General features: G+C 39.8%; 1 protein-coding gene across 2 annotated transcripts in view; it reads right to left on the bottom strand.

The window, feature by feature from the left end:
- Positions 1 to 25,030, bottom strand: part of AKAP12 (A-kinase anchoring protein 12) — a 132,703-nt gene that overhangs the window by 26,817 nt on the left and 80,856 nt on the right. The window contains exon 1 of one of the 2 annotated variants that reach the window (XM_084623715.1): positions 9,926 to 10,200. The exons of the other annotated variant lie outside the window; for it this stretch is intronic. Coding sequence (XP_084479841.1) covers positions 9,926 to 9,950 — 25 coding nt within the window. The 5' untranslated portion in view covers positions 9,951 to 10,200. Of the gene's footprint in view, positions 1 to 9,925; positions 10,201 to 25,030 lie in introns of those variants that run through there. 2 annotated transcript variants of the gene reach the window in all.

The raw sequence follows: 25,030 nt of genomic DNA, 5'->3' as shown, positions 1-25,030 counted from the left end.
CATTTAGATAAATGCAGTAATTCTCCCACAGGGCACAAAGGGTAAAATTTTCAAAACTGCCTCCTAAGTCACACTTTCTAAAGTGACTTAAGCTTTTAAGTCCCTCTGGAAGAGGCTACATATCTTTGTGCCTAGAAAGTGCACTGTGGATATGATTGGAACACAAACAAACCAACCTAAAAATACATCTACGAGATCCCTAGTATTCACATCCACATTTACTAGCCCAATGACAACTGCTTATTCAACAACTGGCATCTCTAATGGTAATTGTATTTATCTGACAAGTAAAAATCTTCCTTGTTAACACAGGACTGAACAACTAAAATTGTTAACACAGGACTGAACAACCTCATCTAACTCAGAGTCTAACATCCAGTAACACCCTTGCCCCCATGGCATTTTAAGTCATTAAAAGTTCAAACTGTGTAATTTGCAAGGGCAGGAATTGGGATAAAACACTTCTAAAATAATCTGGGATTACTCTCCCTTTGAGAATGTATGCCTTTTGTAGACTTCAGTGCATTCCACAAGCAAAAATATTTATCTGACAATCCCAGGTAGGAAGGGCTTAGCAATGCCTGAGTGCAACTAACTTTACCAGACACAGGTATACCTCTCTCTAACCTCCCATGGAAAATGAATATCATGAATAAGTGATTTATTGATTTTTTTCTGGCTTTTTAAATCTTAAAAATTAAAGCCATACGATTCACATGTGGAGAGGAAACAAGAAAGAAACCCAATCTATGAAACTCCTTTCATTCATTCTTTGCCCTAGAAAGAATACTACAATTAAGTCATTTCCACAAAACTATACAGTTTAATAGGAAGCTTGTTACAAAGTATGAGTGGAATTTCCCAAAGGGAAAAGGGTTGGGTTTTTCAAATATGAGGCATGTACCAGATATTTGAAAAATGATTAGTAAATGAGGGGAAACCAACCTGTGACAACAGAAATCATTTTGTTTCCATTATAAAAACCTCACTTTCAGGAGGCAAGCTGCAAAATTGTGGGGGGCGGAGTCAGAGAGAGCCAGTCTTTCCCCTCCTTTCCACAGGAGCCCCTCCTGCTCTTCCTCCTTCTTCCTAATAAGACCTTTCAGCCTCCATAGCTTAGCTGTCTCCTCCAATCACCTACAAAAGCGCCTCCTTACCCTCCAAGGCCGTGCCTACATTACAAAATGTTACCAGGACAGAACAACATGGTTGTGAAGACTTAAGTTAGCTGACCACTAAGTTATATGCAGCATTGCGTTAGCTCACTTAAGTCTTCACAGCCATGTTCTTCTATCCTGGTAACATTTTGTAGTGTAGACAGGGCCCAAAGTGTGTGTCTACACAGGGATAAAAAACCCACAGCTGGCCCTAGGGGTTCCCAACTTTATAATTGCACAAAACCGAACACCCTTGCCCTGACCCTTCTCTAAGGCCCCCCCTCCTTCCATCGCTTGCTCTCCCGCACCTTACTCACTTTAACTGGGCTGGGGCAGGGGGTTAGGGTGCGGGAGGGGGGTGAGGGTTCTGGGCTCGGGCCAGGGACAAAGAGTTTGGAGTGTAAGAGGGGACTCCGGGCTGGGACCGAAGGGTTCAGGGTACATGAGAGGGGGCTCGGGGTGGGGCCAAGGTGTTTGGAGTGTGGGAGGAGGTGAGGGCTCTGGCTGGGGGTGCAGGGTTTGGGGTGCAGGAGGGGGCTCCGGGCTGGGGCTAAGGGGTCTGGAGTGGGCTCAGGGGGTTGGGGTGCGGGAAGCGGTGCAGACTCTGGGTGGAAGTTAGGGTGCGGCAGGGGGGTTCAGACCTAGGGCAGAGGGTTGGGGTGCGGGTTCTGGATGAACGGCGCTTACCTCAGGTGGCTCCCGGTCACTGGTGAAGTGGGGGTAAGGCAGGCTCCCCGACTGCCCTTGTTCCACCCTGCTCCCGGAGGCGGCCAGCATGTCCAGCACCTAGGCGGAGGCATGGCCAGGCGGCTCTGTGTGGTGTGTACTGCCCACACCTGCAGGCACCGCTCCTGCAGCTCCCATTGGCCGCTGTTTCCAGCCAATGGGAGCTGCAGAGCTGGCGCTTGGGGTGGGGGCAGCACAGGGAGCTTCCCTAATTGCCACTGTGCCTAGGGGCCGCAGGGTCATGCCCACCGCTTCCAGGAAGCTGCGCAGAGTCAGGGCAGGCAGGGAGCCTGCCTTAGCCCCGCTGCGCCGCCAACCAGACTTTTAATGGCCCAGCCAGCAGCGCTGACTGGAGCTGCCAGGGTCCCTTTTCGACCAGGTGTTCTGGTCAAAAACCAGACCTCTGGCAAACCTAGCTGGCCCTTAGTCAACTGACTAATAAATTCATGGAGCTCAGGTTGGGGGGTTGGGGGGAGAAGGTGGGGAAATTTGCTCGGTAGATGTATACTGCCTTGGGCTGGCATCTGAGCTCTGGGACCCTCCAAGGCTAGAGCCTGAGCTAGCCTGAGCCCAAACATCTATACAGCAGCTTTTAGCCTAGAAGCCTGATTCCTGTACGCCTAACTCAGCTGACCTGGGCCAACCACGGCTGTGCTACGGGTCTTTTATTCCTGTGTAGATGTACCCAAAGAGGTCAGAAAGCCTCATGCTCTCTTCATCAACCTTCTCGATCTGCAATGCTTGAAGCAACATGCTTGTTCTTTCTCAGACTGAAACCCTGCCTCTCCTTCATGATTTGCAGATCGAAGGATGAATCAGTAAAGGACTGAGGGCAGGTTGGGAATGCACATTGGTACTGGAGGTGCTAGAGGCAGGAAGGGCAGCAGGGACAGAGATAATAAGTACAGTGATGACTCATTCTAGGCAAGAATCTTGACTTAGACCAACCTCCTAAGCAGCTAGAAATTGTCCCTCAAGGCACAAGGCCTCCTAATGGCTCTCCTTAACCCTTGCTAACTGTTGAATCCCTAAGAATTAACCATTGTCTCAAAGGGTTAAATTGGTTCTTTAGTTTTGAAAAACTAGAGGTGTAGAAAATATATACAAGTTTACCAGTTTGGGTTCCTTTTTAGTATTCTTAAAACCCAAATAGACCCCCAGGAGGGTGGTGGTGGGGGGGGGGGGAGAATTTGCTCGTGCCCCGCCCCCCCCCAGCCCTGCCCCAACTCTACCCCTTCCCCGCCCCCATTCCAACCCCCTTCCCTAAAGTCCCTGCCTCAACTCCACCCCCTCCCTGTCCCATTGACCCCTTCCCCAAATCTCTGCCCTGGCCCCGCCTCCTCCCCCCCCCCCCCCGAGTGCACGCGTTCCTCCTCCTCCCCCCTCCCTCCCTGCCATGTGAAACAGCTGTTTTGCAGCGTAAGTGCTGGGAGCCAGGGAGAAAAAGCAGGCACTTTCTTTCTTGAATGATCAACTCTTCTTTGGGGAAAAATAATAATGGCAAAATCCTGGACGCTTTTAGATATTTAAAAATTCCTCCCGGACTCCGACTTAAGAACCAAAAAGCCGGACATGTCTGGGAAAATACGGACATATGGTAACCCTAGTTTAATTTCAATCAGTTTAACAAGAAACTGGACCAGAATGTGAACTAATCAGTTACTTTTTCTGTTTTAAAGATCAAGAGCTGAGTCTGACAGATGCAGGACTGCTGTTCCGAAAGGCATTGCTTTATATCGGGGGTGGCCAACCTGAGGCTCCGGAGCCACATGCGGCTCTTCAGAAGTTAATATGCGGCTCCTTGTATCGGCACCGACTCTGGGGCTGGAGCTACCGGCGCCCAACTTTCCAATGTGCGGTGGCTGCTCATTGCTCAACCCCTGGCTCTGCCACAGGCCCTGCCCCCACTCCACCCCTTCCCGCCCCCTCCCCTGAGTCTGCCGTGCCCTCGCTCCTCCCCTCCCTAGCCTCCTGCATGCCTTTGATCCAGAAGTGTGGGGAGGGAGAGGGAGGTGCTGATAGGCGGGGCTGCTGGTGGACAGGAGCGGGGGGGAGGGGCGGCTGCTGCGGGGCTGCTGACGTATTACTGTGGCTCTTTGGCAATGTACATTGGTAAATTCTGGCGCCTTCTCAGGCTCAGGTTGGCCACCCCTGCTTTATATGCATGGCAATCACTTACAAAGTGTTTTTACGTCTCATCTTTTAGTATTATCGTTCATACCATGCTAAGACAAAGAATCCATTAATTAGTTAACGTCTGTAAAATGCTTTGAAGATAAAAATAGAGCTGTATACTTATTATGAAAGCTACAGACATTCAGAAATATTAATTCTTACTATATGTAGTTTGTGGGCTGTGTAGTAAGCTTTTTAAAAGTGCTAAAGTAATTTTATAATAGAGCTTTCAAGGCCATTTGGATTACATACCTACCCCTCATTTCAATACTTCATTAAATAAAAGTTAGAAGGAAATGATGAGTACAAAAAGTGTATGTTCAAATAACTTGATTTAAAAAAAAAAAAAATCTTTAGGATGAGGGCTGAAACTGTCTTTACCTCAAACACCCCACAGGCCACACATGTACAATGTGCTGCTGGAGTGACAAGAACATGGGTAATCTCACACAATGGATCAGCTCAGTACTTTCCCAAAATGGTTCCGCTTGTAAGTGTTTTTAATTGAATGGTATAGTCTGTAGTCTAATAAAACTGCAAGTATTTTATATAGTCTGTAGTCTAATAAAACTGTAGTATTTTATGTGGGCTTTAAGGACAAGAATGCTTGATTTTACAAACATTTATGGTAGCTAGGAGTCCGGAGGATAAGAATTTATTTTCAGTTATATTTTGCTGCTAAAGTATTGATACAATATTAAGATTTTCATACATATTTCAGTCATTTCCTATCTCATTAAAATCCAATGAACAACATAGAGAATTAATAACCTTTTTTGCATTTATCTTCTATTAAGTTGGCAGATACTGTTGGCAGCTTTTCTTAACTCCTCCTACCATCTCCCTTCCCTTTAGGAGTGAGAATGTATTCCATTTATAGTATTTGGAAGAGAGAAAAAAAAATCTCAGGCTGCAACAGTTAAATCTGCTGCATTTCATGTTCTCGCAGTCAACCATGTCAACATCTGGAGCTGGTTGAGTTTTCTCCCTCTAGATTTGTAGCACAGCCCTGGATTTTTTCCATAAATTCCCTACATTCTAAATCCATCAGATATATGTCATACACACCCAACACCCCTGTTCCAAACTCCACTAGTCATTGAAAGACTCCAAACAGCGGGTTTTGGTCTTAAGTTTATTAAATGTTTAAATATTAAGGGCCAAATTCTGCTCTTGGTCATATATTGTGATTACTTGAGTATAAATGAAAGTCTCTGGCTTAAACCCAAGGCATAAAATATATTAACAGTATTTTGCCTCCATTGTGTCTAGAGTTGCAACACATTTGACATGTAAAAAGCACCCACTGTTCTGATACTCACACAACAGCCAGACACAACAGGGCAATTTTAAGAATGAATTTGGATGGACAGATTTCCTTGCTTCTGATAGTTTAATGCCTTTTATTATTTACGTGTATTTGTTGGACTTGTTTGGCTTTTATTATTAATAGAAAGCATGAAAAGAAAATTATGAAAGGAGTCCAAAGTTTATAAGAGTTGGTAAAAGCAATAACTCTTGATGGTCTATCGTGTCAAAAATATTCTTTAAAAAGATGTTTACCTTGCAAATATTTATTTATGATAGATAGCTATTTGGAGATATTAGTCAATTTGACTTTTTCTAGCAAGCAAAAGATAAGCTGTGGATTTCAATTTTCATTATGGAAAATTAGAATTAGACATTATTTTATAACATCAGGTGTGAGGGTTGTTGGTTTTTTTGGACCTCAGATTTGAGGGCATAACGCTTTTAATAATAAATCAGATGGTCAGTTAGCCTCACTGATAAAATAACTTAAAGGAAACATTTTAGACATGACTTTTTCAAGAGTTATATTAAATTTTAAACTGAAGAGCTTATATGTACTGCAGTCTGGAGCACTGCCGATTCTTGACAAAAAGAAATGGAGTACCTGTGGCACCTTAAAGACTAACCAATTTATTTGAGCATAAGCTTTTGTGAGCTACAGCTCACTTCATCGGATGCATCCGATGAAGTGAGCTAGAAAGCTTATGCTCAAATAAATTGGTTTTAGTCTCTAAGGTGCCACAAGTTCTCCTTTTCTTTTTGCGAATACAGACTAACAGGGCTGTTACTCTGATTCTTGACAAGGTATTTTGCAAGTCTTTTCTCTCCTTCATGACTTTCTAATGGCTATATTTACATCTACACCTCAAATTACAAATACCTCCTTTTAAAGTCTATACTACATCCTTCACCATTTTACTATTCTATACACTCACCTATTTTTCAGCACAGATTTACTGTGCCCAATTGTGGGGAGGGGTTTCTTTGTAGATAGCAGTAATTAGCATTTAAAGGAGATTTACTCACTGGATTTCACAATGAATACTTGTAATCCATGACCTTTCCAGTGATTTATTTCAGAGATTTAAATATAAATTCACAGTTGACTCCACCTTGGATGCTCCTAGTAGTGTTTAGCAAATTGGTAGTCAAGCAATTGAAGTTGTAATCCCACACTTTTTTATTTATATAAAGGAAATAAAGGTGGGGAGGGTCATAAGTCAATTACCATTTTTTATGCATTTTGTTTCTCTGTGGAAAAAAACAAGCATGGTCCTGATGAAGGTTAATTAAATTTATTTTAACTTATATGTACCTAACTTAAAAGAGAGCACAAGCATTACTAATGTTATGCTATTGCCTTCCATCATAAACACCTTATTTTCAGACATTTATGATATAGCTGTAAAAGTTTTCTCCAGATTGAGGTCTGATTTATGAAATTCCTGCCATGGGGTACAGTACTTTGATTTAAAAATGTTAAATTGTTAAACATATTTGTATTTTTATCTAAATATTTCTAAAACATGTATTTAAGTTGTTCTGATGCTCTTTAAGCACAGTAAGTAACTGAAAAATTGTTAGTGAATTTAGAGATTCTTCGCTAAATGAATTTCTTACAACCATTCTGCTTTCAAGTCAGCCCAGCTACTATGCATGTTAACCAAACCAACATGCTACAAATAATTATGACATCTGGGTTTTAAGCTTGGCTATTCTCGTCATGTTCAGAGGTTTTTTTTGTTTTGTTTTTAAAACATTCTTAGTTTCCCCAATATGACATTTAGTTGTAACACTTCTACTCGGATATTTGAAAAAACAAACAAACCTGATGAATTGAGGACAAACAAGAGTTAAAGTTATATATCATAGTATTTACTTAGAGTGTTGTTATAAATGTAAATCAGGATGTTTCTGAAATGTAACAATGAATAATGCCAATTCACAATGAGAACCAGATTGAAAGTTCTCCTTCTCAGGACATCTTAATGAAGGATAAATTTTAGCATTACTTGCAAACTGCACAAGAGATTCACACGGGTCTACATTAATTTACACAAATGTTAGCTCATATTCCTGCTTATAAAAAAAAAAAGTGTAGACCTCTACATTCAGATGGTAACTGGGCCTATGAGCAAGTTCAAATGCTTGCAAAATGTAGTTCAAATGCAATCATTCTACAATTTACCCAAGTCAGTTTGGTAGTTCATTATCTTTTTCTTTCTTTCATCATTCTTGTGACCCTATAAAAAGGTTTCCTCAAAAATAAATATATAAATTAGCCTTTAATTACTATCAATAAAAGAAAAGAGCCCTTGAGGATAGACTCAGCATGCAATAAGCTCATTAAGCATCTAGTTTAATGAAAACCCCATTGTAAACAACAACGTCAAGTAAAGGTTGGGCCACAGAACCCCCCTTCTTTCCTCCAACCCCCGCCAGCTGTTACAGACCACATACCATCCTCCCCCAGGCTCAAATTCTCCCACAGCTAGACTTTTGGAGGTTTTATCCTCAGTAGAAATGCTGTACCATTGATAAAAATTCAAACATGAAAAGCCAGGACTCAGGTATTTGTCATGTCCATTTACTAGCTCAAGTAAATGCCATGAGGGTGAATGAATAATTGTTCCAACAGTTAAAATAGGAAAAATGAAGCTGAACAGATTACTAAAGAAATGTTTATCATCAACTGAAGGTAAAATCCATAGAGACAGCAAACAAGTAAGTCTACAGGAAGTAATAAGATTTTGTTTTGTTCATACTCTGGCTAAACTTCTCATCACTTTAATTTTCACAGGAAGATGGGACTATCTGCACAAACAACTCTGTGAAGAGGTGTTTTCAAAATCCCCAGAGTTTTTAAACTGTAGTACCTTTCATTAAAGTCAAAACAATTTGTAGTATTTTCCTGACACACCCACAAAAATGTTGATCTCCTAGTTTAAAATACAAATTGTTTAAGGGATAGGGAGTAACAGTTCCATTCTTCACACTATTTTTAGTCAAACACTTCATTTTCAATAGCTATTACTGTCACAAAGACAAACAATTGAACAAGGAATGTACTTTGTTAATTAACAAAGTGAAATGCATGGTGATCATTTGATCTCCAGAAGTTTAAAAAAAATGAAATTATGGAGTTTTTAAAAGAGTTTATTTTTTAAAAGTCGTTATACTGCACTTAACTGTATGAATGTGGAACAAATACTAGACTGCATAAAACATATAAAATCTAAACATCCATGTTTTCTGGAAAACAAATGCCTGAGGGAACACATCAAACACAACAGACTTTTTCAAAACTGTGTAATCTACATGATGTATGGAAAAACAGCTGATATAACAAAACTGGTCATTCATAATAAAATTCAATGTAAAACAAAGTTTTAACAAGTTCATTAAATCCTTAAGAGTTCAAGGTTGCAAGAAGTACATTAGAATGCCCTTCTAAGAAACCCTTAATGTTACTATGAAGTACTAAGCTACATACACACGGAAAACCTCTAGTGATTGAACTCAAATTTATAGTTTTCACAGTAACAGCCGTGTTAGTCCGTATTCGCAAAAAGAAAAGGAGGACTTGTGGCACCTTAGAGACTAACCAATTTATTTGAGCATAAACTTTCGTGAGCGACAGCGTCCGATGAAGTACTCATACAGACTAACAGGGCTGCTACTCTGAAACCTGTCATTATGCAAGGCACTGAATTTAGCTGTATGGAGTGGAAATCTATCAACTTCCTGAAAAAACTCGTACAGGAATGCATCCGATGAAGTGAGCTGTAGCTCACGAAAGCTTATGCTCAAATAAATTGGTTAGTCTTTAAGGTGCCACAAGTCCTCCTTTTCTTTTTGCAAATTTATAGTGAAATTAATGTATGTTTCTTTTTTGTAAGCTACTCTCAAACACCAATTTTTATTTTACTTTTTTAAATTAAACACTATCAAGCAACAAAGATGCATTAATGTTTTTGTAGGGTCTAAATTACATCCCCTTCCATACATCTGTTTCAATTCCATTTAACTAATTTGAGTCTGAAGGATAATAATTTTGTATTACATTATCTCTTGATTCATAGTTTTTCTTTTGCACTTACTTATCCCTTAATTCAGCAGCTGGTTTATTTTCTGCTACTCCAGCATAATAAAAAGTCATTATTTCTCTGAAACCCAGGAGCTTATTAATTGTTCTTGTATTACAAATTCTGTATCACATGTCCTATTAAAAGTGACAAGAAATTCCAACATACATACTCTAAACTTGGCAACGGTTCTTATTCGGATCAAATGTTTAAGCCAACTTCTTTAAAGTGAGTCCCCCTTCTGCACCCCCTCCCCCAGGAAAGTTTGAAGAAATAAAACAATGTTTGTGAAAGTTAAACGAGCACTCCTGTGTGCACAGGACACTCTCTGCCACATCCTAGTCTCTGAGTCATCCCTGTAGGCAGTAAAACAAATCTGCAGCATAAAATGACCTGGATGCCACAAACACAAAGAAAGCCAACCACCAATATAGTCAACACGTACAGTTTAGCAACACCACTTCTTCCTACCTGTAATCGTTATGGTCCCCAGCATTTTTAAAACAACTCTGATGACAATAAATTTTCTCCTCAGAGTATGATGCTCCCTTATTTCTGTCCTGTGAAGCGTCAGTATAATAATCAAGAGTGACACAGCAAAACAGTCTCTTGTGGCTAACAAGAGCGCACTAAATCCTTCCTCCCCTGCCTGTGAGGAAAAGCAAACTGAAGTGGCGTTGTGGCAGCAGTCCCTCTTACTTGACAGACAGCCCTTTGTGGTCCTTTTGGTTCTCAGCTGCTCGCTTTAGGACTAGAAGCAACTGACTCGGGTGGGCAGACCATGTGGTTCATTTTAAGGAAAACCCCTCCCCTTGCCCACTCCAGTTCCTGTTGTTGGCAAGCAGCCCGGCCCCTCATGTGGAGACCTGGGAATTGTTTAAATAAAGGCTGCTGAGATACACCTTAACTATTTTGTTCCCATATTTTACTACTTTTAAATCTTTATGTCAGAGAACCCTTTTTTAAAAAAAGTGTGAGGGAGTTCCAGAAGTCTGCTACACATTGTGTTTCCTCTAGTCCTCTCTCTCCAGCCCAAATATCAAGGCAGCAGTTAAAATGTGGACACTATTTTGAATTGGGTTATTTAAGAATAACTTCTCAATTTAAAGAAAAATGGTGCAAAGGGAAAAAATAACCCCAAAACACTCCCTTCACTTTCAGGCTGGTTTCCTCACTACAACCTGCCTTCCTAGGTATCTGGGAAAAAGACTGCTAGACAGGACATATCTACTACAGATTTGCTATAAAGTCTGTTACCCATTTTCTCAGCAGAAGAAATATATTTTAGAAAACCTTTCTCAAGTATCTTGAACACAAAAACAGTCAGACCCCTGATCTTTCCCCCTGTCCACCCAAGTCCTCTTTAAAAGCCAAGTGTATCTTACTGTTAAGTATATTAGAAAAATAGTTTTGTATATCTAGTATCTATGAAGCTGTTTTCTCCCCTCTCATGTGGTTAAAAGGCACAGAGGAGACTTTTTACTTGGAAATCTCTACACAAAATGTAAAATTTACCCCAAATTGTCCTGTCAAGAAGGGTAGATGGGCATTGCCCTTACTCCCCTTCCCACCTGCAGAAATCTTTGCACCCCCAAACCTGATGATTTTCCTGGGATCTATATGGATCCTGGTGATCCATGAGAAGCCAGGGTCATCCATGCAGAGGCCTTCTGTCGCCACGGTAGCTCTAACCTCCAGCACCAAACACCCTCTACCCTTAACTGCACCCTACCCTCTATGTCCTCCCTTCCAGAAACTCTCAGCTGGCCATGGAAAACCCTGAAGATACATGGGGCAATAAGAAAAATTAATACAGCCTGGAGCCCAAACCTCTCAAGATGCCATGACCTAAATGTAAACTCCCTGTGCAAAAAAGGTCCAAAAATAAAGGACAGGAAAAAATAATCCAGCAGGAACCTTGTAACACCTGTGGGATTCATTCATTTACTCGAAAGAACTTTCCTACCTATAACCTCCGTTTCATGGTTCTTTATTTCTCATTTTAAATAATTTGCAACAATAAAAGCAAGGGGACATCAAATTTGTGTGGAATGTAGGGAACTTTAAGAAAATGAGTGATGTTCTTCACATTGAGGGACATTTGAAAGTATTGCTAGGGCCCTGCCTCCACCCCTTCTGTTTACATATGCCTCAGGTCACATAGAGAACCCTCTACATAGTGGAGAGAGGGCAGGCATGCTATGCTGATGATCAACATTTCAGAAATGTAGTTTTTTACTTGCAAAACTGGCTTCCTAATAGTTGGCTATGCAGCTGTTTTTAAGATGCTGCCATTAGTAGCAATAGTTTTCACTTTGTGTAGGGTTTTTTTATTTCCTCTCAGTACCTTTCATAACCCCACTCCTCTTCCTCCCTTCCAAAGAGCAATTCTCTGGACATTTTTGGATTATGTTTGTTTCCCCTGTAATACAAATTTTATTACTAAGTAGGCCCAATCCTATTTCTGTTGACTTCAGTAAGAGCCTAATTAGGTCCAAATAATGGAACACCACTAGCACAAGCAGAAGAGTAGAAATTATACGGGAATTTGCAGGATTTATAAGTCAAACTGCTCAAATACAATTTTCATGCTGCCAGTTTCCAGCAAGGAAAAGGCTGACCAATTTGGTCTCCTATAGCTATTTTGGTTCTGAGAGGAAGTTCCAGTCTGTTGTTCATCATGCATTCTAGTGTCATAAATTTCATATCTTTTAAATGCCTGGTTTTCAGAGTTTCTGTGCATCCACAACTCCAAATGAAATAAATGCAAGTTGCTAGTGCTTAGTATCTACAAAAAAAACCAGGCCTTTAGAAATGTTTTGCTTCTAGAACCATGAGCTCTAGTGCCTGAACAGTTATATGATCTCTGATTTCATTACATCTTACTTCAGTTTTAATTTTTATAAAAAGAAAAAGAGTACTTGTGGCACCTTAGAGACTAACCAATTTATTTGAGCATGAGCTTTCGTGAGCTACAGCTCACTTCATCGGATGCTGCATCCGATGAAGTGAGCTGTAGCTCACGAAAGCTCATGCTCAAATAAATTGGTTAGTCTCTAAGGTGCCACAAGTACTCCTTTTCTTTTTGCGAATACAGACTAACACAGCTGTTACTCTGAAACCTTTAATTTTTATGACATACTTTAAAGTTTAAGGTAATTTTTCCCTCCATCACGTGAGGTGTAGAGATTACCCAACCTCAGGATGAACCTATCCATTTAAAGTAAACTCTAACAAAAAACATACAGTTCTTACCGTCTATGGCAGATAATTATAAAATGAAAGAGCCAAATACAATATAGATCCATGTGAAATGGACAGTTGCTGTATTTGGGAGCAAAATATTAATCTCCCCAAATACTTAGTGCTTCATCATGGAGCTAGGCAAACTCACACAACTTTGCATTCTTTACAATCCATTTAATAATTAAAGGAATGCAAGGCAGTTGATGGGATTTGCTGATAATTACTCTTTTATAAAGGAGGAAGAGGTAGAGTAAAGAGGATAGAACATGTACTAGTAGTCAGACAATGGAAAAAAACATAGTTGTAAAGTAGCCCTTATGAAAATGGTTAAAAGCTTGTTTAATTTGTTTTTATGTTTGTAAAGCCATGGGAAACAGAACATGGCTGACTGTCAAAGAACTCAATTTAGAGATAGTCTACTTTGATCTATTCTCTCAAAAGTAATCAGGGACAAGCTGTGGAGTTCATCTGATTAGTTACTGTGTCTGGGTTTACAATGAAGAGACTCTATCAATCAAGATAAAAAAACCCCAAAAGATCCAGAATAAAAACAAAGCATCAGCATACAATACAGATGACCCCCTATTACATTAATTGAACAAGATTTGTGGTAAATCATTGCCTTTAGAGGATTTTAAAACCATAAACACAAACAGCATTGAGGCCTTCCTGAGTACAATTTTTAAAATATTTTTAAATCAAGGAATGTTTAAGTAGAACAGTCGTTCTCAACCAGGGGTAGATGTACTCCTGGGGGTATGCAGAGGTCTTCCAGGAGATATATCAAGCCATCTAGATATTTGCTTAGTTTTACAACAGGCTACATAAAAAGAACTAGTGAAGTCAATACAAACTAAAATTTCATACAATGACTTGTTTATAATACTATTTTTCTATAGTAAATAGTAAGTACAATATAGTGAAATGTAAGTGTAATATTTATATTCCAATTGATTTATTTTATAATCATATGGTAAAAATGAAAACATAAGCAATTTTTCAGTAATAGTGTACTGTGACACTTTTGTATTTTTATATTTGATTTTATAAGCAAGTAGTTTTTAAGTCAGGTGAAATCTGGGGGCAAATCAGGCTCCTAAAAGGGGTAGAGTAGTCTGGAAAGCCACTGGAATACAATGTGTGAAAAATGTTTCCCAAGAACTTGTCTCTACACGCAAACTGTCACCAAAATTACTAAATCAGTTTTATTTTACAATTTTGTTGTTTTGGTGAAAATCTATTACATTTATTTTGGATTAAGGCCTGATCTATACACAGTTTTTGTATTGATATAATTATATTGGTTAGGTCATGTGATTTTTTTTCCCTGATAGTTATATCTAGACAACCTCTAGTTTGGGAATAAATGATCCTGTGGCCTCGCCTACACTAGGTAATTTACATCGGTACAACTACATCTCTCACGGGTGAGAAAAATCCATACCTCTGGAAATGTAGCTATACCGACCTAACCCCCCAGTGTAGATAGCAGCAGGTCAACAGCAGAATTCTTCCATCAACCTACCACTGCCTCTCAGGGATGTGGATTACTTACATTGACAGGAGAATCCATCTTGTCAGTGTAGGTAATGGCTTCACTGAATCACCGAGTTTTTGCCATCTACGGACGATGACATGACGATGATTATAAAATGAGGGAGCCAAATACAACACAGATCCACGTGAAACAGACAATCACAGTAAACACATGTGGAAACATAGATATGCCTTTAGGAAAACTTCAGACATTTTAGGACAACTTCAGAAAATTAGTTATGGACATTCAGCCAAGAGTCTTGTCTAGACACAAAATTGTACTGATTTAACTAAAAGTGTGATTTTTAAACCATTTAGTTAAATCTTTTCAGTTGTGTGGCTTGATACTTATATCAGTTTAAACTTGATTTACATTGGTTTAACTTGTACAGGTAAATTTGCAGGAATGATCTAAATGATATAATTAGTTTTAAACCAATTTAAGAATTAAATAAAATTGTTTTTTAAAGTCCTTAATTACTTCAGTAGCAGTTTATTGTAAACAAGTCTTAATGGGTGTATTTTATTTCTCTTTCCTTGGTGAATTTATGGACATTCCTTCTGGCTTTCACGTTTAGTCTCTTTTCTTCAACGTAACATGTTCATACAACTTGTATTGCTGAGGAGACCCCATTGCTGGAAATACAAGAAAGTGAACCCTATATTTTAAGATTAATTTATAGTTTATGTAAACGTATGGTAAGTGTTTTGATCATAAAAGGCTTAATGTACATAGTGCCTTGTTTCCTCTAAAAATATTGTGTTAGGAGTTTACTTTAACAAGTTTTGTTGTTTAAAATCTGATGGATAATTTTACTGATAGATGAAAATTATTGCATGGTATTGTAAAAATATGAGCTGAACCGATACGTCACCTTCCAGAACCATTCAGATACAGGGAACCCATGGAAATATTCCATTCATTGTACAGATTCTTCACACATACTAAAAATATCCATATGTAGCCAAGTTGCCCAATACAAAGTCCACTGACTCGAACTATGAAGAATGAGATAAATATACACACAAGAGAAGTTTAGCCAACCGAGAGGCTGAAAAATGGAAGAGATGCTTCATTTTTTTCCCTTCATAATCCAGAATAGACAAGCACATGGCACACAGATTTGCCTTTAGAACAACTTCAGAAAATAAGTTATGGACATTTAGCCAGTAGTGAATAAAGTTAAAAAAATTAAAAATACATTTTCCCTAAACATAATTTTGATAGAATAGCAAGCAAATATGGTGCTCTCTCTATATATATTCCAACAGAACAACAAGGAAAGACAAGCACCAGACCACACAGAAGCAGAAAATTTGACCCTTAAAAGTAAAGGCACTTAAAATTTAGGGATAATTATTTTACAGGGCTATCAATGATACCGTTTATGATAGAAATGTGTGCACATGTTATGTTGGCGACAGCTGACAAAATGAAAACCAGACTGAAATTTTCATACATTCACTACAAGAAAGGACAGAAACACAGCACTTAAATCTCTCGTAATTAGTTTACGGAAGATACGGTAATTTTAAACCCTACCTTTAAGGATTCTAAGTATCTTTTTTTTTGTAACAAGATCTCAAAAAGATATTGTTTTTCTTAATGTACTAGCATTAATCTATAAAGAGAACACTGTCCTTTTAAAACCCCTTTTTTATCCAATATTATCTTTTTTATTAAAATATAAAGAGCAATTTGCTCCATGGATATACGGGATTATAAACATTCTGTCCAACTAAAATTAATGCTTATCTATATATGTAAAAATTTAAATTTAAATTAGTAAGGTATGTAGGCATCATATACAGCAAATAAAATGCATTGGGCAAAATCTCGGACCCAACGAGAGTTTTGCCATTGACTTCAGTGAGGTCAGGATTTCACTCTGTATATCTTTCTTCAGAGCTCTGCTATACAGGATAAATTTAAAACATATGGAAATACGGACAAGTCCTACTTTACATTTGACACTACAATTTTGTCTGAGTTTGTTATTACACTGTTTAATTGAGAAAAGCAAATGGTGTCAAGCAAAACCCTGTGCTTTATATGATCAGTACAATGTATTACATGTGAGCAGTTTAACTGGAGACCATTTTTTCCTCCAGGTATTATTTTTGCATCTCTTCACTATAATTTTCTTATTTAGATGCCTTAAGATTTGTTTGTCCTTCCCTTATTGTTCTATAAATATCTGCTATCCAAGGCCCTGATTTTGCAAGCTGCCCTGCTGCAGGGTCTCTGTGTTAGTGGAGAAATCTGCCTGCATGGACTTGCAGGGATAGAGACCAAATTAGTATTCACAGACCTGGACAGAAGAGTGATAGGCCTGGGGATAGATACCAGCACAGTTTGGCCAAGCAATGAGAGTAGGAGCCAGTTGTGTTAGAAGAACTGTGGTGGCCTAGTCTAGGATCTTGGCTAAAGTAAGCTTGTGATGACCCAGTCTGTCCTCCCACCAACACTGGCTAGACAAATCAGGCTTGGAGTGCTGTTTGCCTACAAATATGCTTAGACCATTTTTAAGAACAGTTCTTAAATTCTGTTGAAAGGGCCATATAGAGCAAGCCATAATCTATCTATATTTTACCATTAAAGTTGTGGTTCTACCACACCTCAGCTTTTGACAACTCCCATAAAGTGCTTTTCATAAAGCTTTTAGTGCTTTTTATAAAGCCCCAGCTTTTTAAGTCATGTTGACTATCTGAGAATCTCAGCTTTCATTTAAAAATAAAAAGTATGTTTTTAGCCCTTGTGGCTGTAGAGATAAGCTTGAAAATATGGCTCAAATGTAACCTAAAGGCTCCAAACCCAGAAGGCCAATAAAAAGAACACCCAAACTGATTATTAAAAATCTTGCGATTTTTAAACTAATGTCAAGACTTTTGGGGCCTAGATCCGGGCTCTGGAGCCACATGCGGCTCTTTAGAGGTTAATATGCGGCTCCTTGTCTAGGCACCGACTCCGAGGCTGGAGCTACAGGCGCCAGCTTTCCAATGTGCCGGGGGGCGCTCACTGCTCAACCCCTGGCTCTGCCCCAGGCCCTGCCCCCACTCCACCCCTTCCCCTCCCTCCCCAAGCCTGCTGTGCCCTCGCTCCTCCCCCTCCGAGCCTCCTGCATGCCACAAAACAGCGGGAGGTGCGGGGAGGCTGCAGGTGGGCAGGAGGCACTGGGAGCGGGGGGTGGGGGTGTGAGCTGATTGGGGGCTGCTGACATATTACTGTGGCTCTTTGGCAAGGTACATTGGTAAATTCTGGCTCCTTCTCAGGCTCAGATTGGCCACCCCGGGCCTAGATCATTAATTTTGAATGCTTGGAGTTGGCAATACTGCAACCTCCTTTCAATGGCCTGTAAAGAGACATAGATCCAGAAAGTTTGCTTGCTATAGACACAGATTGCAGTTGTTGTTAGTGGAACATCAATGGGGGTGGGGGTGGGGAGATGGATAAAGAAGTAAACTAGGCTGAACACCCCCACACAAATATCCCTCCTTGGAGGCAGAGCCTGAACACACAGAGACTGACTCCAGTTGCTGCTAAAGATGCCAGTCACTGGGGAACAGGATAGGCTCCACTCCCACCTCTGCTAGTTTTGCATACCAGAGGGAGATATTGCACAGATACTGGGACTGTACTAACGGAGCTACAAAGGTTTTTCATTTTCATTCCTTTGTTTTCCTCTGCATTCCTTTGCACAGGAAGGGAACAGAAAGGCCTTAGCTTTCAAACGAAAACACAGCATGTTTGCTAGCCTTCCTCACCCATCAACTTTGTAAATTATTCTTTGGTTACAAGCTCTTTTAAAAGAACATTAAAAACAAGTCCTGGCTCTGTGCCAAATTATGCTTAAAGGTGGGTATAGTTTTAGCTTCATAGAATAAATTGTGCAGATTATCCTTGTCCAAAATACCATAACCTCTCCCTATACATTCCCACTCCGAAATACATTAAAGTATTGTAGCTTGGGGAAGGAAAACTATTTAAAAAACAAAAGTTTTACAGGTCCAGAGTATTAAATATGTTGTACTTTTTAAAAAAGAAAAAATAATCTCACTATTTCTGGGAAAGTAAAATATATAGCCAAATGAAGCCATCTCTGAAGGGCTCCTAGAGTCCACAGATGTGCCTGCCATAAGGTTGTGTACATTGGATTTCTTGCAGTTTGTGGTTACTACTGTCTTGTACCAAACTCTGAAGTTTAACTTATTCCTATTAAATATTTGGAATAAGCCTTCTTCCACAGCATGATACATATTCCAAAGAAAATCAATTACTGATATTAAATACATGCCATTGTGCTGCATGTTTGTTTGTTTTTTAAAAAACATGGGGTTAACTATGAATTTGTCATGACTGAGCATCCATGAACAAAATCTTGTCAGGTCAATTAAAAGGTTTATCTTAAAACTAAAACATTTTTTTTTTTTTTTGCAGTGGTGATACAGTTTTTCCCAGACTAAACACCACTTGGAGACTTCTGCATTCAGAGTCAGAACACTGTGCAAGTGTTGCCAAAATATATAACAAAAAAAGGACAGAACCTCAGGTAGCTGTCACAGGCCTCGTCTTTGCTGCTAAAAAATATGTATTTTTTATCTTGGGGCAACTAATGCATGAGAGCTATCCTGAGGTAAAAACATAGCGAAGACAAGGCTGTGAGGTAAACTAGGCAAGTTCAGCACTGTGCCCTCACACCTGGGGTTGACCTCAATCCTTGGAAAAACTAAAGTGTCTGGTCTTCATTGGGATAACTCACATGGGTTAATTACCCCCAAGGTTAAAAAATACACTCTTTTTTATTTGAGCTTATGCTCAAATAAATTGGTTAGTCTCTAAGGTGCCACAAGTACTCCTACTCTTTTTTAACAGTGAAGAGGCCACAGATGCAGACCCACAATAGAAATTCATCCCTGCCCTATAACCCTTTGTGTTTGTGCCAACTTTTCCCTTTCTTTGCTGTACAAAGCCTTGTTTGTTTGTATGTTGGCAGATCTTTTTTCTTGTTTTTCACTTTAAAAATATAAAGAAATTCCAGTTTTGTCTTTCATGGTTTTGCTGCAGGGCTACCTAATGGATTCAGAGAACTTTAATTCAAGGGTCAGGGTACAGAATCTTTAACAAAAAAATCTTTTCTTCCAGTTGTGTGGTGTGTGTTAGCAAAAAACAAAAAGAGACACGGTAGTGGAAATTGCAATGCCAGATATTTATTGTACTGAGCAACATCAGCATCAGACCGCAGCTTGTAAATTATGGTGGGGGAGGGGGGAGCGGGAGGAAGAAAGACAGAAATGGCAATTAGATGCCTAACTCCTATCAAGCTTTCCATAGGAGTTAGGCATCAAACTGCTATTTCTGTCTTTTAATTTGTCCACCCACTACTGCTGGACACTCAGACTAAAGCACTTATTTAGCAGGCATAAAAACTGTCATACTGCATTCTATTGCACATATGAAAGTGAGTGATATTTATTGTGATGGCTCACTTGACAGTTAGAGGGGGGAAAGCTTGGATCTGTCCATAGCACCTACTGCAAGTCAACACATTCAGGGCTGGAAATCTGCCATTGATAATAATCTGAGCCCTAATATTCCCCCAGATTTCAAAAGTCAACTCCCACTATCTCTTTATCAGCCAGCCTTAATTTTACAATTAAATTAAAGGTGTAATACTGCTTTTCCCTCACCTCCATTTAAGCTCCCTGCACCTATCCAAACAAGGTTCTCCTGGGTCATCATCCAGGAGAAATCAGCATGTACCACCATTTAAATTGTTGGAGCCTTCCCTTCCCTCACTGAAACCCTTGGTGTACGTCTACACTGCACGCTCCTTTCAGTGGTATGTAGCATACATACATGGCTAGGCTCCCTTAGCACAGGTATAAATAGCAGTTTAGACAGTGAGGCACTGCTTAGGGGAGTAAAGACACTCTTGAACCCTGAGGGTATGCACTCTCTACATGCCCAAGCAGTGCCTCCCTGCCCTATGTTGGTATTTTTATCAGTTTAGTGGTCCACTGCCTCCCAGGTGCTGGAGAATTTCCCTGCCACTTGAAGCTTTCAGAGTCTTTCTCCACTGCAGGGAAAGACTCTTGCAACAGAGACCTGCCAGAACCAGCAACTTCCGACTGCAGGAGTCCTTCCCTATGGCAAGGAAAGGCTCCAGAAGCTCCCTGTTGCAGGAGTCTTTACCTTCTTCCTCCCACCTACCAGAGCCTTTCACTGATGCGTACAGAGGCAGATTTACAATGAAACACACATTGCCCTGGCACAGAGCCCCCCAACTACAGGCGGCCCCAGGGCTGGGCAGCCCAGCACCCCGGGCTCCTGCTGGCTGCCAGGACCCCTGCTGGCCAGACCCTGCACCCCAACCCCCAACCCACTCCTGCACCCTAACGTCCTCCCAGACCCCAACCCTGAGTCTCCTCCCGCATCCTAACTCCTGGCCAGACCCCACACCCCAATGTTTTTTTTTAACGTTTTTTTTATAAAGCGCTCTTATCCAAAGCACTTTACAATTCTTAGCTAATGGTGCAAACAATGTTTGGAAAGATCATTAAGAGACCCTTAGCAATATTCAAGTGGTCTGTGAAAAAAAAGTTAGACTACAGAAACAATCAAGGTGCTTCACTTTATTTTCATTTACTTCCTATTACTTATAATATAGGAGGAGCATGAAGAGAAAAAAGAATGAAAAGCAGGGATGGGGAAAGAAGAATGTTCTTTTTCTTGACCCCAGGGGGGGCCCCAAAAATGAAGTTGAGCACAGGGCCCCACTAACTCTAAATCCGCCACTGGATGCGTAGCTACACACAACAGTGAGGATGCAGCCTACTTTTCAATAAGGCATGTAGCTACACATACCCTACACAACGCCACAAGAGGTGTGCAGCATAGACACAGCTTTAGAAGAAACATTTTTCAGATGGCCTCTATTGGGTGTTTATGTGGGTCTTGATACCTTCAAGAAGTAAGCTTATCACAGACTATTTGCACTGACCCACAGCCCATTCTAAACTTCTAAAATAAAACAGGAGGACTTGTGGGACCTTAGAGACTAACAAATTTATTTGAGCACAAGCTTTCGTGGGCTACAGCCCACTTCATCGGATGCATTGAATGGAACATATAGTGAGAAGATATATACATACATACAGAGAACATGAAAAAGTGGAGTAAGAGGCTAATTAATTAAGATGAGGGAAAAAAAACTTTTTCTCCTGCTGATAATAGCTCATCTTAATTAATTAGCCTCTTACTCCACTTTTTCATGTTCTCTGTATGTATATATCTATCTTCTTACTATATGTTCCATTCTATGCATCCAATGAAGTGGGCTGTAGCCCACAAAGCTAATGCTCAAATAAATGTGTTAGTCTCCAAGGTGCCACAAGTCCTCCTGTTCTTTTTGCAGATACAGACTAACATGGCTGCTACTCTGCAACCTAAAATAAAACAAAAAACACTGGTTAAGAGACAGCATTTTGATATTGCTGCTTCATTTTTCAAAAAAGGGGCTGTATAGAGTATCCTCAGAGACTGAGAATTGCAACCGTTAAGACTCCTTTGGAAGGAAAAAGAAGTATACTGCTGAAAAAGCAATGCAACACGCATTAATATTTCTTTCAATCTTTTGCTTTCTTTTTCCTTTTCAGACCCCACCAGTACTAGGAGAAGGAACCCAGAAATGTTGGTCCATCACAGGCCAGATAAGTGAGCAGCAGTCCAGTATCTAAAGGGGAAGAGCACTTGGCAAAATAAGGGTGAACCAGCACAGAAACTTGGATGTCATCTCAGTGGAATTGCAAAAGGAAATGAGAACACTGATCAGCATATTAAATGGAGCTGAAGAGACAAATTCAAAGAGGATAATGCTGCTTATAAGCCTTCAGGGCTGATACAGAGATAAGATCTCCGAGCCATAAGGGGAACAGATCTCTGAGCCATAAGGGGAATCATGACAGAGAGATGAGGCAATAGATATTTGTAGGGAGACCATGAGATTACAGGAGCTCTGTGAGATAACTCATGCAGACGATGTACCATCCTCAAGTACCTCAGTATGGTGCTCCTCATACACACAGGCAGATTCACTTACAGTGGCACATCACAGAACAGCCTCAACATTGTCTCATTTTTTCCTCCCCATTCTACAGTTAGACTATAGCTAGGACTAGGAGAACAGAAACCAAAATACAGCGCATTTCCTCTCTTCACAGTGCCTGACAGTAGATTGACTGTTTTTTTGTTTACATTTGTTTTGATCCAGTGCTGCCAGACATAGTTATTGCAGCCAGGCTGCCTGTTTGTTGTTAAATAAAGTTGCTTTTCTATCTCTTTGTCATGATGTTATGTGACAAACTGATGTTACATGACATTAAGAACAGTGATAGTCATAATCATACTGGCAATGATACGGAAACAAAATGAATTTATTAACCTTCAAATCAAATTCATTAAGCAGAAAATGAAAGCCTAGCATTCCCTGGCCTACAGGATACTATATCCTAATTATTGTCACCTTCAGAATCTATTGTATTTACACATAAGCATTTGAGAAACATTGCTCATAAATGAATGTATATTATCCGTCAAAATACATTGAGACATACAGTAACTAGCAACTCATGAAACCATCCACAAACACCATGCAAAAGCAAATTTGCAATGCAAACAGTATGTTAAGCATGGTTCAAACCTCACCATTCTCCTGGACAACAACTACTACATGACATACTCCCTTCATTTCCAAAATAAGTATGTAGATTACCTTTAATAAGGGTAACATGCCCGGTACTGAGAATGGCATAACAGACCTTTGGTGCATGTCTGGTTACATATAATCAGCACCAAGGTTTGAGACCTCTTCAATCTACAAACTGTTAAACAATTCATCCTTGCTTTCATAAATTTTATGTAGAACGGAGGAAATGGTTACTTACGAACAATGACTATTTGTCTCCAAATGTATTGCCTTAATACACATCCTTCTTTCTATATGCAGACAGAAGGAGAAAGACAGTACCTCCTATAAACCCAGAACTGAATAAGCCTCCAGGGTTGTGCCTAGACACACAAACTTTCCAATTTTAGCCTCTAACGTAAAGACACCCTGTGAACAACAGCTAAAGGCTAAGTGGTGAGAGAGTTTAGAACTTTTGTCCCAGAACATGTAACAGAACACATATATATGGGCCCAGACTCATGCTCAGAGACTGAAAGCAAGTATTAGCTCTTTGTAAAAGCACAAGGCAGAGACAATGAAGCTATTTATGATTCGAGATTACTAACTTTACTAATCCCACTTCAGAATGAGAGCCATGATAAGACCTTCAGTTGTGGTCCCACTGATTATTACTAGGGCTGTCAAGCGTTTAAAAAAATTAATCACAATTAAAAAAATCAATTATGAATAATCACACTGTTAAACAGTAATAGAATACCATTTATTTAAATATTTTGGGTGTTTTCTCCAATTTCAAATATATTGATTTCAATTACAACACAGAATACAAAGTGTACAGTACTCACTTTATATTTATTTTTGATTACAAATATTTGTGCTGTAAAAAACAAAAGCAATAGTATTTTTGAATTCACCTCATACAAGTACTGCAATCTCTGTATCATGAAAGTTGAATTTACAAATGTAGAATTATGTACAAAAAATAACTGCATTAAATAAACAATGTAAAACTTTAGAACCTACAAGTCCACTCAGTCCTACTTCCTGTTCAGCAGTCACTAGGACAAACAATTTTATTTACATTTGCAGGAGATAATGCTGCCCTCTTCTTGTTTACAATGTCACCTGAAAGTAAGAACAGATATTCTCATGGCACTCTTGTAACCGGTGTTGTAAGATATTTATGTGCCAGATGTGCTAAAGATTCATATGTGGCTTCATCTTCAACCACCATTCTGGAGGACATGCATCCACGCTGATGACAGGTCCTGCTCGATGACTATCCAAAGCTGTGCAGACTGACACATGTTCACTTTCATCATCTGAGTCAGATGCCACCAGCAGAAGGTTGATTTTCTTTTTCAATAGTTCGGGTTCTGTAGTTTCTGCATCGGATGTTGCTCTTTTAAGACTTCTGAAAACATGCTCCATGCCTCGTCTCGCTCAGATTTTGGAAGGCACTTCAGATTCTTAAATCTTGGGTCGACTGCTGTAGCTATCTTTAGAAATCTCAAATTGGTACCTTCTTTGCATTTTGTCAAATCTGCAGTGAAAGTGTTCTTAAAACGAACAACAGGTGCTGGGTCATCATCCGAGATTGCTATAATATGAAATACATGGCAGAATGCTGGTAAAACAGAGCAGGAGACATACCATTCTCCCCCAAGGAGCTCAGTCAAAATTTAACTATGCATTATTTTTTTAACTAGCATCATCCGCATGGAAGCATGTCCTCTGGAATGGCAGCCGAAGCATGAAGGGGTGTACGACTGTTTAGCATATCTGACACGTAAATACCTTGCAATGCCTGCTACAAAAGTTCTGTGTGAATGCCTGTTCTTACTTTCAGGTGACATTGTAAATAAGAAGCTGGCACTATTATCTCCCCTAAATGTAAACAAACTTGTTTGTCTTAGTGATTGGCTGAATAAGAAGTAGGACTGAGTGCACTTGTAGGCTCTAAAGTTTACATCAGTGGTGGGCAAATTGTGGCCTGTGGCTGCATGTAGATTGACCAGGAATGGCAAACCGCAGCCACTGGGAGTTGTGGGTGGCCGTGCCTGCAGACGGTTAATGTAAACAAACTGTCTCGTGGCCCACCAGCAGA

This window comes from Lepidochelys olivacea (assembly GCF_965140295.1).
Source record: "Lepidochelys olivacea isolate rLepOli2 genome assembly, chromosome: 3".
Taxonomy (NCBI): Eukaryota; Metazoa; Chordata; order Testudines; family Cheloniidae; genus Lepidochelys; species Lepidochelys olivacea.
This window is presented reverse-complemented; position numbering and strand designations above follow the sequence as displayed.